Source organism: Cricetulus griseus, chromosome 4 (genome assembly GCF_003668045.3).
Source record: "Cricetulus griseus strain 17A/GY chromosome 4, alternate assembly CriGri-PICRH-1.0, whole genome shotgun sequence".
In the NCBI taxonomy this organism is placed as follows: Eukaryota; Metazoa; Chordata; class Mammalia; order Rodentia; family Cricetidae; genus Cricetulus; species Cricetulus griseus.
In genome coordinates, this window is record NC_048597.1 from 203762989 (window position 1) to 203777474 (window position 14486).

The following is a 14486-nucleotide window of genomic DNA, read 5'->3' on the forward strand; positions in this document are numbered from 1 at the left end:
TGGCTAAAAGTTTGCCACTCTTGTTTATCTTTTCAGAGAACCAATCTTTTATCTCATTGATTTTTGTATTGGTATTTTTGTGTTGTTCTTTTTATTTCCATTTCATTAATATATACCTGATTTTTATTTTCTCTTTTGATCTACTTAATTGAGGTTCGGTGACAACACTGGCGACCCAGAAAGAAGGGGTCTTGCATAAACACCAAATCTTTACTCCCTCTGCCTTTCATTGGTCCTAACAGTCAGTGCTTGCTATTGGCCAAACCAATCTAAGTCAGAGGGTAAGAGAACTCAATTAACACTATCCACATTTGTCAGGATCCAGAGCCTAAGGTGCAAGAATGGGTGCAAAGGGGAAGATGGGAGAAGTCAGCACCTGCATGACCCCATAAGTATCTCACTTACCTCATTCTGAGCCTGTCTTTATTACCAAATGACTTGAGGATTACATCCAATAGGATCAAGAAATAAATGAATTACCTTAACCCATAGCATAAAATGAATAGTTTGATAAAGTATCTCTTTTGACTTTGCCCCTCAATAACCTTTATAGTATACTGGCCATACATGATATAAACAGGGATAGTATATTTACAAGCAAGCATTGCTGATAAACCCTGGATTTTGAATATTTTGTAAGTGTATGTCACTGATTCTGAACTTATATTTTCACACCTTAACCTTTCTCAAGTTAACATTTATCATACAATTAATGGTGCACCAAATATAACCAGCAGTAATTGTTTTCTTGGAAGCACATAAAGTAATAGCATGCCTTGTGATTGATGTTATCTTAGGTTTAGTGAAAACCAGCAGAATTACTTTAAAGATACACTAACAAATTTTTCATGTTTCCAAAAATAGTTAGCAAAACAATAGTGGTCTTAATCTCTTCCCACCAATATTCTATGAATGGGTACACAGAAGAAGGAAGAAATGATCTGGACTCTCCTAGGTGCCAGTGTCCAGCCTTAGCTTGAGTTCAGGTCCTGAGGCAGGGAAGGGGGATTGGCACAAGGAAAGATTCTGACCATCAAGTGGATTGCACTCAAGTAGCCCCAAATAGCTCAGGCCATGTTTATTTATACTTATACAGAGTGTTTTCTTACCAGGGCTACATGAACAGCTTTATTATTGGCTTCTATTTTTGACTTTAAGAGATACATCACAATTTAAGCAATACATCATGATCATTATGAAAGTCCCCATTGTTCCCCTTTATATTTCCCCAAATACATCTTCCCACCCCCTACACAACCTCATTCAAGACATAGAGCTCAGCATTTTTGCATATCAAGCCAGACACATCCTGCTCTTGCAGTGCTTATGTCAGCTGGCAACTACTTGCAGTTACAAAGTTAAAAAATAATAGTCATGGGCACAAGGAAGGACAACCCTATTCAAACCCAGACAATTCTTTCATGACTGCAAGATACGCTTTTATATAGTTCCTTTTTCTGCAAGAGGGTCCCATGTCTCAATCTCTCTGTAAAATGCAAACTTTAATGAGGCACTCTTTCCATATCCACCAAACCATAATTCTTCTTCCACCAATATAAGCTCCTATGTATGATAAAGATGGGTCTACCCATCCTACAATTTGTATTGTATTTTTTTTCCTCTTGGAGCATACCAGATCCTACCATTGAGTCTATGCTTGGTGTCCAGGGAACTTACTCTCAACATTTGGCACTATGTGTATTCCTGAGGCCTTTTCTCTAGTCTGTGTATGCATGCCTTACTCTCCTTTCCAGAACTGTGGGACATGGTTAATGTTCCAAATTTTGTTTTTCTCATATGTACCTAACTATCTCTATTGAGCGAGAAAAGTTCCCAGGATTGGGAGTTGTAGACAGTAATTCCAGATAAAAGATTTCAGAAGCATTAGCCCCCTGCTGAATCTCAGGGGGAAATATTTGAAAAGAATTTCCAGGGAAAACTACAGCTGTTGTATGTGTGACTGACAAGGTAAAACTAAAAAAACTGCTCAAAGAATCACCAAGTGAGAGTCCATTTCCATAAGTGCCTTGCCCTGAGGAAGCCCGTTGCACAGGTAGTTATATGCTGATCCAAGAATTGGCTGCATAGCTCCCAACACATAGGTATTTACCTTCAAGATATACATAGTATGTCAGTGAAAACATCAGTTCACATGCACCACCAATTGTTTAAGCTGTCATCATGATCTTCTAGAGTGATCAGCTGAGAAAGCCTGAATGATGCATTAGCCATGAGCATCCACTTAACTCTCATTATTTCATTTCCTGCCAAATTGATGCTGATATAGTTCCCATGCTGTGCATGTTCTGTGGTCATGGTGATAATGTGAAAACCTGTTTCACAGCACCCTCCTCCTCTCTTTCATCATCTCCTTTCTTGTCTATTCTAACACAACTTCCTCATAGCATGCTCATCAGTTCTTGATTCACTTTCCTGATTTTAAACCATTGATTCTAATATCAAATATGCATTTTTTCAATGTTATTCTAGCACTGAGCATGCATTCCTCAACGCTTTGAGCTTGAACATTTAATTTCACTTTCAGCAAAGTGAAGCCAGTGAGCATGCACACAACACCATGCTTAACAGAAATTGGTTTAAACCAGAGGAAAATATTATGTTTCTGTCGATTTACTTTGTTTTCTAGTGATTTACTTCCATCCTTCTCCGCAAGAAATAAAAATTGTTTTCTTCTCGTTTGATGAGTCATGGCAGTAACAGCTTCCTAACTTATCCATTATCTCTTCCTGTCAGTTTCTGTTTTAAAATTATGAGATTTATTCACTCTTAGCAAAAGTAAGGTTATATATTAAAACTGTTTATGACTTAACTCTTCTGAGGTTAGAGAAAAAACTTTTTCGTTTAAAGAATATGTGTGTGTATGATATGTGTGTGAGTATATAGTAAATCTGAGTATTACTTATTAATAACACCATGTGATTTTATAAAGTGTTAACCAACTCAAAGGAAAATAAGTTTTTACTTGCTGAGATTATAGATCACAATCTACTTCTAATTATGGGCTTAAATACTGGTTTTAGCAGCTATTATTCATCCCAAAGCCATTTTAATTTCAATTTCAGTGATTTATTAGTGTTGGTGAAACAATCTTCTTTGGCTGTTTTTTGTTTTAGGTCCACATGGTTCATAATATTGTAGCATCTGCGTGATGCTGGTGATGGATGGCCAGTAACTATAGACATACTGGCACAAAATTACCATAGAGCCCAGTTGCTAGTGTGTTGCCATGACGAACTTAAAGCAATTGCTTATAAACCCTTCTTTTTGTGGTTTTAATTACTAAAATATATGGTGTTACAATAACTTCAGATTTTCTTCACCAGGTTCATATACTTCATATAACACATGAATATTGCCTAGTTGAGACTTTTCTTGTTAGCTAGTACTATCACAGTTTTGTGTCTCTGGCTTCATTTTTTTTATCCTTTGCCTCTCTTACTCCAGTGCTTTGTAGGAGCATCTACCAATAACTGTGGTGACCTTGAGATTTTTGTTTTCAATTCTTCTAAAATGAATTTTACCTTGTGTGAACACAAGCTCAAGAATTACCTCTGCCAAGTCCTTGCCTTTTAAGCCTAATTTCCAAAGAGACACAGAAAATCTCATGCTGTGTTAAGGAAGGTCATGATTTGTTGGAGATACCACTTTTCTCAAAACCTACCCCACAAATGGGAAAGTGGATTTGGGATGAGGTCCCAAACAAAGCACTAGAATTTTACTTCTGTGTGGGATGGTTTTGCCTTTCATGAGTTTGTTTCACTTAAGCATCCATTAAGCTTGAAAGCATCACTGCTTACCTCTAAGGATTCTTCCTAGGGCATCACTGAACAAAAATATCTCCTGATTGTCATTGGCTTCAATTGAACTAACTTTTCTTAGATTATGCTTAGAGAACATTTAATAGTCTCTAAATACTTGTTTCGCCCATGTGACTCCTTTGTCAAAGTCCACTCCTGATTTCTGCAGGTGATTTTCATAAGATACAGTCCTTTCACTGCAAGAGCATGTAGTCATTCTAGTTTCCTCCCAGGCTTCCATGGCATCTGGGAAACACCCAAATCAGCACCACAAAGATGCTCTCAGATCTCTGGCCAGCTCACATTGTGCACCAAGCATGGTATTGCTAGAGAGCCAAGAGCAGGCCTCAGATTTCTCTGCCTTTCCCTATAGCCAGGAGTGGCTTTGTGTGAGGAAAAAAAAATGTCCTTTTGAATTGTCATCTATTTCTATATGCCGGACTAGGAGGTAGTCACATGGTTTTCAGGTATCAGGGTTTCCACTTTGCCACAAATGCCCAATAGTCTAGGATTTATTTCCAACCACTTTCTATTTCATGCCAACACATAAAGCATACTCCTGTGACTATTTTATATTCAGTAATAAAATGTCTTTTCCCATATAACATGTTCAGCCTGACTTTGGGAAGACACCCCACCTGGTAACACACTAGAATTTAAACAAGCTAATCCACTTGAAAGGATGGTTTTTCTGGGGATGTGCATTTGGCTCTGATAAATCCCTAATTGCTCAGGCAGGGCACCCACAGAGAAGCCTTAGGAAAGAAAGGCCAGCTGCCTCGCTAAGCCACTACATCTGTCTTCCCACCAAAGGGTGTCAATGCACTGTGGCTTAGGTCAAAATAAATTAGTCTGCATAATCATTCTTAATCCAGTTTTGAACTGATCTTAGCTGCCATTTGAAATGAACTTACCTCTTGGCAGAACTAAACACTCTGATCTTAAAGGAAGTTTTGCTAAACATGAAGCACAGGATGTATTTATGTCTGTGACATGCACTTGTTTATTGAAGTTTACTTTTCAAAGACCATAATATTTTTAGCAGCTCATACATCTCTCAACGGTATTCCAAGGTTGGCAGATGGGTTTAAACCCTTGCCACATGGTGCAGCTGTACAGGCAAAACATACCTACTTTTCTCAGTCATCATACCCGCAAACTCTATTGCCAATAAGCCTCCAGTGGAATCAGACGTCACAAAGAAAATCTGCCTTAGGACTAGATGAGATGGGTGAAGCACAACTTTTAGGCCAGAGATTTCAGAGCAGAAAGATTAGGTAGAAAAACAGTGCCATCAACAATAGGAACAAGCACCACTCTGGCTTCCAGGCACTTTCTTGGCAGGCCTTTGCTGGGCCTCACATAAGCCAAATCCACAAAGCCACCAGGGACAGTTGTCATTCATATGCCTATCATGAGAAAAAAACTGAGTAACAGCTTATTGTCTGGAGTCACACAAATAAGCGCTAAGACAAGGTGGTCTTAAGGATTATGGTAGGAATGATGCACACCCCTTGATAATGGTCATGGAGGATCTCCAGTAAACTCTATCAGCAGACTCTAACAGAGCAGACCCCCTCAGTCTGCTCAGCTTGACAGTGTTTTATGGAATCCATCCCGGGCCCCATAATCTCCGGAAAAAACAGATTCCTGGAGGCAGCTCAGGACAGCAAGGCATGAATGCCAAAATAATTTTTTGATCCAGCTATGTTCAGTTTGATAACAGGACAAGCCCCACGGTTTGGGAAGTGGAACCTAGAATAGAGGGGCCCAATAGATAGGTCCATGCCACGGTGGCAATTCTGCTCTAAGAAGCATCCTCAGGCTTATACAGTGTGGATGCAAGGACCACAGTCATTGTACATACTTCATGTCACACTGTGGAACCTCCCTTGAATCTTCAACTTAATTTACATACTTCCTCATTGCCATATTCAGAGTCCTAGCCACTACTGAGCCCACACTCGTGCTCTGAAAGGAATCTTTGAGTAGAAGTAACAAGCCATCTACCCCGTGACTGACCAATGGACTCACTACAGCAACATTGCTGTTATGATCCATCATCTTTGCTTCACAGTGGATGGGAACTGTGTCTTTTCTTGAATTCAAGCCCGCACTGACATTAGGAAACTGTAACATGGCCCTGACCTGTGTATTCCAGACCAAAATGTTTCACAACCATTGCATGTCTTCCCAGAAAATGTTCACCTCTCTCCAAGATGACCTAACAACCAACTTCTGAGCTTCTGTCCTGACAGCCTCTCTACAGTCCTCATGTTAGATGTCCAAACTGTCTTCAAATACTAAACATGACACACAATGAGAACTTCTAGTCCACAGCCTTGTGCTTGTGTCTGAAGAAACCAAGGGCTACCCTTATTCCTTGCACTTCACTTGTTGGTTAGAACCTATATTTCAGACAAGCAAGGAGCATAAACTTGAAGGTGGAGAGTTCATTTCTCCTGGGTTGATAATCTGGAGATCTGACATGTTCTACTACAGCAGAAATGTTCTGACCTATGACCCCCGAGCTTCAGTTTCACCTTTACGATTTGATGTCACCTTGGGGACAGTATCACCTATGTTTCCCCCTCTTTAATATAGGAGGGAAGCAACCCTCTCAGATGTCCTCAGTAGAAGTTCAGAGACATCGCCACACAAGTCTGTCATGTGCCCCTTCAGCATCCCACCATGCATAGCCACATCTCTGAAATGTACCTCCTCTTCACCTGCGTCCTAAATTATATCCTGACGAATTCTTGGCTAAACCACTGATGCTGTTCAGTAAATGACCTGCATTTCCAGGAGTCTTGCTAGCACAACACATACCACCAATGATCTTTCTAATATACCTTCCTACCCATAGCACTCGAGAGTCCTTAGAATCCAGCCTCCAGACACTTGGTAGTGTCATGAAAGCAGCCCTGCCTGCAGTCTAGCTGTTCACCACATTCCAACCTTCTTTATACTGCTGTGCGTTGCTCATGTTGCCTGAAGAGCACCCCCCCCTCAACTTCCTCTTCTTTTGCCATAAACCTCATTCTCACTTTTCAGTACCCAGCTCCTCTAAGTATCCTTAGTTCTCCCACAGCCCCCCTCTGTCAGGGTCTTTACTGCTGTATTCCCACTGCCCATGTGTGATAATCCTCACCCCACACTGTTTTCTTTGTCTCTGCAGCATCTCTCCTCCAGTAGATCTTGGACCACAGATAGCAGAAATTCTCTTATTGTCTTTTGCATCTTAACATCTGTCATCTATAGAAAATCCACCCTTGGCTTTACCCTAAGTTGTATTTATGGCTTAATTTAAAGTTCATCAATTACTCCCTAATAAGAATGACATAACTAATTTTCTGTGACTGTTTCTTGGGTGGCGACCAGTGTTTTGTTTTGATATATATATATATATATATATATATATATATATATATATATCTTTTTTTCTTCCTTGTTGAACTACTTAGTTTTTATTGTCAACTTGGCACAACCAAGAGTCAAATGGAAAAATAGAGCCCCAATTGAAGAAATACCTAGATCAAACTGGCCTACAACCTTGTGTTTTAGGAATTGTCTTGATTATGTGGGAAGGGCCCATTATGGGCAGTGCCAACCCTAGTCAGGTGATCCTGGGTTGTATAAGAAAGTAGACTGAGAGTGAACTGAAGAGAACAAGCCAGGAAGCAGACTTCCTCCATGGTTTCTGCTCCAGGTTGCTGCTCTGAGTTCCTACCTTGTCTTTCCTCAAGGATGGACTGTCACCTGGAAGTATAAGTCAAATAAACCCTTTCCTCCCCTAGCTGCTTTTGGCCATGGTGTTTATCACAGCAGCAGAATGCAATCTAAAATACTTGTAATGACCTGTAAAATGGACCTGTGCTTATTGCCATTTACAGTAGAGAAAATTAAGGTTTGAAGAAGTTATACAAACGTTTGAGGAACCAGGGAAGTGGCTTTATGCATGAAGGCACTTGCCACACAAGCCTGCTGGCCTGAGTTTGATTCTGAAAACCCATGTTAAGTTGGAAAGAGAGAACAGCTCCACAAAGTTGTCCTCTGACCTCTACATGCAGGTTGTGATGCACACACACATATACACCATACTAATAAATAAAACTTTCAAAGCTGCAAATTCAATAAATGACAGAGGTCAGATTTGAAATCCAAGGCCCAAACTCTTTACTATAGTGTCATAATGAAATTAAAAAGGGAAAAAGATTACAATGGCTTCTCCCTCTTAACTTTGGCTTACTTTCTTGTTTCCCAAAATAAAGTTACACTATTTTAGTTATTAAATTGGATTAATTTTGATCCAACTTAAACTCCAATAATATTTAATCAAGGGATGAGGGGAGCAGTGAGGAAACCTGCCAGACCATAGTCCCCATACAAGAGTCCCCAAGCATTATCACACTGCTCCCCTGTCAAGCTGTATTTATGTGCTCAAGATCCAGTCACTCTTCTCTTACTGAAAATGTCCTTTTTTTACACTGTGCCATCCAATGCCCGTTCTTAGAGGAAATGGTTTCTCCTCCTTCACTCTGCAGCCCATCAGCAGGAGGCTCAAAAGAATCAAAAGAGTTCCTGGGACCACTGGAATTCAAATAATGAAACTAAGGCCTAGTGATATTTCACTGCCTTTCCAGAGCTGCTAAGTGATAAGAATCAGCAAGGAATTTGTTGGTTTTAATGGGAAAAGTGAACCTTTTGTTAGTTACAGCCATTGCTTTCCTGCTAAGAAAAACCCAACTTTGAAGCATTCATTTGGCTATGGTTGGGTATGGGAGCATCCAGAGATTTTTATTATGTCTAATAAAATCCACCAAAGAATGGAGGCTGCATTATGGTCCACAAGAGATGCATTTTGCTCTGAAAATGGAGCTGGATGCTCACTGTAAATGAGGAACCCAGAGTGAGATGTTCGAGGGCACAGCTGGGAATATGTGCAAAGCTCATTTTCATTTCCATTTGAATACCACAGAGGCAGCACTCCACTTGCTTAAAATTAAAAGGTACATCAAGAATGCAGAATGTCATATAAAATTTTAACCATACTTTTTAGTTGCCTTTTAATCCGTTACCGGCTCTTTGCCTCTCTACTTTTAGATAAGCATTGGCCTTCTATGATGTGCACACATCCACTCCTGGCCTCCTTTTTCGAAGGCTACCTATGCCCTGGCTCTTTACCTGCCTCCCACACCCTTTCTTTATAATATAGTCTTGTCTTTTCCTTTTTAGTGTTTCCATTTCACCTTCCTTTGTTTTCTTCCCAATCAGTTCTTCCCTCTCCCTTCCCTTTGCTCTTTAGCTATCCTCCTTTTCCTCTACTCTATCAATAAATTACACACACACACACACACACACACACACACACACACACACACACACACACACACACACACTGAGAAATGTGGGGAGAATTGAGACCCTGGAGTCCCACTGTGCACTGTCAAGTGGCTCGATGTGGCTGTTGCTAAAATTCTAAGATGCCTCAATGCAGAACCTAAGGGTTTGTCTAGAGACACTGGTAAGCAGTAGGCATGGCAAGTCTGAACTCTGGTGCTGCTGACAGAAGACACTGATGATAATAAAAAAAACTAATCTCAACAGTATCTGATAATATTTAAGAGCTTTCTATGCACTGTGGTCTGAGGAAACACACGTTGCAATCACTCAATGAAGTCATAGTGTAGTATTGCACCCTTTGTACTAGTGGGAACCCTGAATAGAGACACAGTGCATGGGGCAGGCATATGAGTTGAGAGGCAGAGCCATGCTTCCTGGCCCTGACTTTAGACCACCCCTCTTGACAGCTGAGTTTCATTGATATCTCAACAACTGAAGAGTGGCCCTGGAGTCACTGGGCTCCAATGAGAGCTGGCAAACTATATAGGACCCTAGCTTGCCCTGCAGTGCCACCTCAGTGTTGCCACACAGGTGAACCCAGGGTCATTATATAGAAAGCAAGGTGATCTTGAGTGTACACAGGAACTGCAGCTAGAGGAGTTCTTCCCAAAGAGGGTGAAACTTTTAGGAGAGGGGAGCTGAGACCCATGAAGGACTTGTGGCCGGGGGAGCCACAGAGATGGCAGGAAATGGATAATGTTTGAAAGCTCAGGCAGGACATCAAGGAGGCCCAGTGGCAGCCAGTGTGACCCAAACAACAATCCTGGAGACTGGAAGACGGAAGTCGGGTCTTGAGAAAGGCCTAGATGAAGTAGGGCACAGAGGTCGGAGACAACGGGAGAAACTGGGTGAGGAAACAAGAGACACATGGTCAGATTGGCAGAAGGGAAACCCGACTGTCACTGCTGGAGGGGTGTCAAGGAGTCTGTAGTATCACCTGAGTAGGTTGGACTTCATTCCATAAACCCTTGATGTCACTTGGGGAGCTGCTGTGTACACATGTGGCATCACAAGCCAGGGTGACATCATGTCTTGTTTCTACAATCTCTCCCAAACCCATAGGGTATAAGTGATCTTTAATGCATAAAAGTTAGTGGATGCAAGGTTACCCCGAAAATATGTCTCTTTCACATTCTGGTTTGCTTCCTTGAATAGCAGAGTGAGTGATACAGACATAGCCAGGACGTTTGCATAGCCCCAGGGATGCTGTGTGAGCGTGCCATGAACATCAATATCCACTATTACATATAACAATCAAGAAAAACACAGAAAACCACTCTTAGAGGAAATATGGGGATTCAGCTGAGGGTATATGAACTGAGGTAAGAATAACTGAGTTTTTCTGTACACCTTTCTACAGTGTTTAAGATTTGTTAGTATATAATAAACCTAAAAATAAAAATGTGTCCAATTTAATCATCAAGCTATTCGTCTCACTAAATAAAAAGTGGTGCCATGGTAGGGGACATGATACAGAGAAAACATGTTAACATATTATTGTTGCAGCCAGGAAATCAAGGAAGTCTAATTGGCAGGTTTAAAAAAAAATAATAGTATTCAGGGAACATTTAATATGATCATAAAGAGGTTCACACACCTCTCAGAAATTATTATAATAGGGAAAGCATTAGGTTTTATGGGACCAAGCCCCCTAGTTAAGACAAGAACACCCTAAGACCCTGTGTTTAAGAAAGCAATATATTTTAGCAAGATTTTTTTAATCCAAGAATTTCCAAAGTCTCAAGTGAATGGTGTTTCTTATGCTGTCCCTTCATGGCACTTAACTACCATATTTTTTTTCTGAATTTTATTTTCATTAAAACTTCCAAATTAAACACATTTCTGTTTGCTCCCTTAGTGTTCACCCAGGCTGCCCCAGGAAAAATGACTTTGAAGGGCTGCCTTGAAGGTCTGCCTTCTGTCTTTCTTCATGCCACTTGAAATGTCCATTGCCTTTTAGGCCAAGACCAGCAGCAGCCTGGCCGGAAACAGATCTCCTCCTGCCGGAAATGGGCTGAGGTGGGGAGGGCAGTGTCTTGTTCCTGATCTGGTCTCTGAGGTGCTTGGCGCACAGGAAGCCAAAGCTCTTAATCGCCCGCCATCCTTCCTCAGTCCATGTGGCTGCCTGAATAATTGGGATTAGAAGTGTCTGCTTTGAGTGCTGCTGGGGATAAATGCTTAATAAATTTTGGTGAGAAACCTCAGTACTACCTCTGTAGTAGCTGGGTTTCCTAGGAAATTTTATTCCTATTCTCTCCAGTGTTTCAAACAAAGCACTAGAAAAAAAAAGTCCCCAGAATCGGTGAATCTCAGTCCAGTCCGCAGCCCACCCGGGTGCCCTGCAGCCCTGGGACAGGAGGACCAATGCTATTGAAATGGAGCCTCAAAGGAATTCCCTCTATGAGAAGGAAGCCTCGGCTCCACCAATCCAGTGCGAGGGCATCCCAGTCCCAGGGAAAAGGCAGCCAGGACCTCCACCCTTGGGGTTTCTGTGGTCAGGCCCATGGTCACTGCCTACACTGGACTTGGGGGGAGGGGAATCTCACCTTAATTACCTTCTACTCTCTTACCCCTCCTTCGCTGGCTTCCTTCTGTCCTCTCTTTCCCCTCCCTTTCTCTCTCTTTCCTTTCCCACCCTTCCTCTTACCCCCACCTGTGTGTGCTGGTTCTCCTTAAATGAAATCATTGAAATACTTTTCCCTACTCTACCGGGAAGAATCTAATGTTAGTCCGCATGGAGCCCTATCCACCAGCCTGAATGCCAGAGATTGAGACAATAAAGAGCACTTCCTTTGGGTTGCTCGAGCAGAAGGGCAGTCTGTGCCCAGGGGTTTCTGATGTGCAGGAACTGGGTATTTTAAACAGCCCTCATCTTCACTGTGGCTGTTGTCCTTTCGCCAGCTCGCGGTTCTGAGGAGGACTTCTACCTCTGCTGTCACTGATGCCTGGAGGGTGACTAAAGAGATGTTTGAGGGAGGTAGAAGCTGAAGCAAAGACTCTGAAAACCTCCTAAAGGCAGCCTTCAGAGGGGCTGTGCTGGAGCAGAGACTTAAGCTCTTCCTCCCACACTCCCAGCCCACCCCCCTACCCAAGGGGCTCACTCTATGGGAGAGGAAATGCAATCATCAGAGCCCCTCACTTGTTCTGGCTCTTCCGGGACCCTGGGAAGAACCTCAGCCCTGTGTTCCCAGGGTCTGTGTTTCTCTAAGAGTTGGGAGAGGAGAATGTTTTAAACACAGACTGAACGGCTGTTCCCGTCTCCTGCTGCTCCCCGCTTGCCCTCATTCTTCTCTGATCAGAAGGCTGTGGGCATTTGTGGGATCCAACCCAAGAGCCCCTGAGGTAGGCATGGATTTCATTTGCAGTGAGTGGGATATATTTATACTTGCCACAGTGACTTCTGTGTGTTCAAGTCACTGGTGATCTTCCTGGAGTAGGAAAAGTGTACAGAAACTCAGCATAAAGACTGCATTAAATGCAGACATAGCCTTGGCATCTGGCAGCCAAGGCCTGTGGGTACTAGGTTGGGGGGAGCAGCACACAAGACATGAGATACACAGAGTCAGGCGCAATCTGGAAAATGAAAACTCAGTTCTTGTTGATGCTTGTCAAAATGGAAATTCCAAAATGTATTCAGTAAAGGAGGCATGCGTAGCTGTACACTGCACATTGTTTATGGAAATTGCTTGAAGTGAAATTTATCAGGAATCTTGTATTTGGCAGATTAGCATAACACTGCTGCATGGAGCAAGCCAGTCTGGGAAAGGAAGCAAGCCTTAGTACTTCTTGGCTATCAAGAGTTTCAGTATAGCTGGGGAAGACTCCCTTTTCTTTCCATCCTCACTAATATGAGATCAGTATCAGATCAAGGAAACATCAGAGTTTGCGAGCAAATTTCACAGAAGGAAAGGTGATTTTAGAGGTATGCAGCTAATTAAAACTGTGAGGTTTTTATTCTTGCTGTTATTATTATTATGTGATATTAGTTGCATTTATTAGCTTTACAAAAGTGTTGTGATTTTTTCCTTTTCTAAAGAGTCTCTTTAGAACATTCCATAGTCGTGTTCTATATTATTTCCTTAAAGAACACTCCCCCAAACTGTGTAAGTTTCAGGCCCCACAATCCTGACCCTCACTGTGGACAGCCCACATCAATCTAGCTAGACAAAGCTTGATTGTCTCTGCATTAGGGAACTCCGCTCCAGGCAAGGGACCCATGATTCTAGGAGAGTTTTCTCAGTAAATCCTGTGGGCCCTGTTTTTTAGGCTGCTGAGGTCTTTGCAGTATTGCCTCCTATCCCAAATTCTCAGGGCCTTACTCCTCACTGAGAGTCTTTAGCAAGGAACTGTTGCTGACACTCACTTCCTCCAGCTGTGCTGAGCCCAGCTGTGCAGTCTCATCAAGATCAGTCCATGGTGGACTGTGTTTCTGAGGAGGATGGGTGGTTTTCTGACAAACCTTTGCTCACACTGATGTCATGTTTAGGTCAGCTGACGATTTGACTGATGCACCAGACCTCATCTCAGGAGCAGGGAGGGCACTTAATGGTTATCTGTTCTTTTTGTTTTTTAACAGAGTCGGTGTGGACGTGGATGAAAGTCTAAGAGAAGAGCCCTCCTCACAGCAGGTAAATTATTAAATCAGTGTACAAAACATGATCTGGTCCATGGACTGGTCCTTGCTTGCAGAGCACATAGCCAGGGTAGCTATTTCTAAAAGGAGCGCTACCTCTGCAATAGTGCATAGGACTTCGGGATGGTTGGTTATTTTTAACATATGAATGCTCAGAACCAGCTCACTACAGCCTCTTACGATGTGGGGAATCCCGAAAACACAGACTAGGATCCAGGCATGGCTGTAAGACTGAGTCACCCCATGCTTCCCATCCTGCCCAGCAGCTATCTCCTCAGATCTCAATCAACTCCCTCACCTTACTCAGCACACAACAAATGAACCTGTTTCTCCCGAGTGGCTTCTCATTCATCATAACTGGGTGTTCAGAAATAGTGAAACAGGCAAGAGACAGAGAAACAATTTAAGTGATCCGTTCCTGACCTAACTGAACAGCCATTCTCTACAAAGAACCAAAAAGCCTTTGAGAAGATTACTCAGAACAATGTGCTGATCCCTTGAGTAGAGGAAAATTATTCTCCAAGCCCTAGTTTTGAATCTGCCATCAAGGTAGGATCTGTTATTGGTGACATTGCCTTAGTCATTCCTAACTTGATCACTCACCTTGGAACAAAAGAACAAATGTGTGGGAA

At 42.1% G+C, this 14486-nt stretch overlaps 1 protein-coding gene across 1 annotated transcript in view; it reads left to right on the forward strand.

Moving 5' to 3' along the window:
- Slc9a9 (solute carrier family 9 member A9) overlaps positions 1 to 14486 on the forward strand; it is a 528927-nt gene that overhangs the window by 410022 nt on the left and 104419 nt on the right. The window contains exon 13 of the mRNA XM_027410941.2: positions 13798 to 13849. Within this exon, the coding sequence (XP_027266742.1) occupies positions 13798 to 13849 (52 nt within the window). The remainder of the gene's footprint in view (positions 1 to 13797; positions 13850 to 14486) is intronic.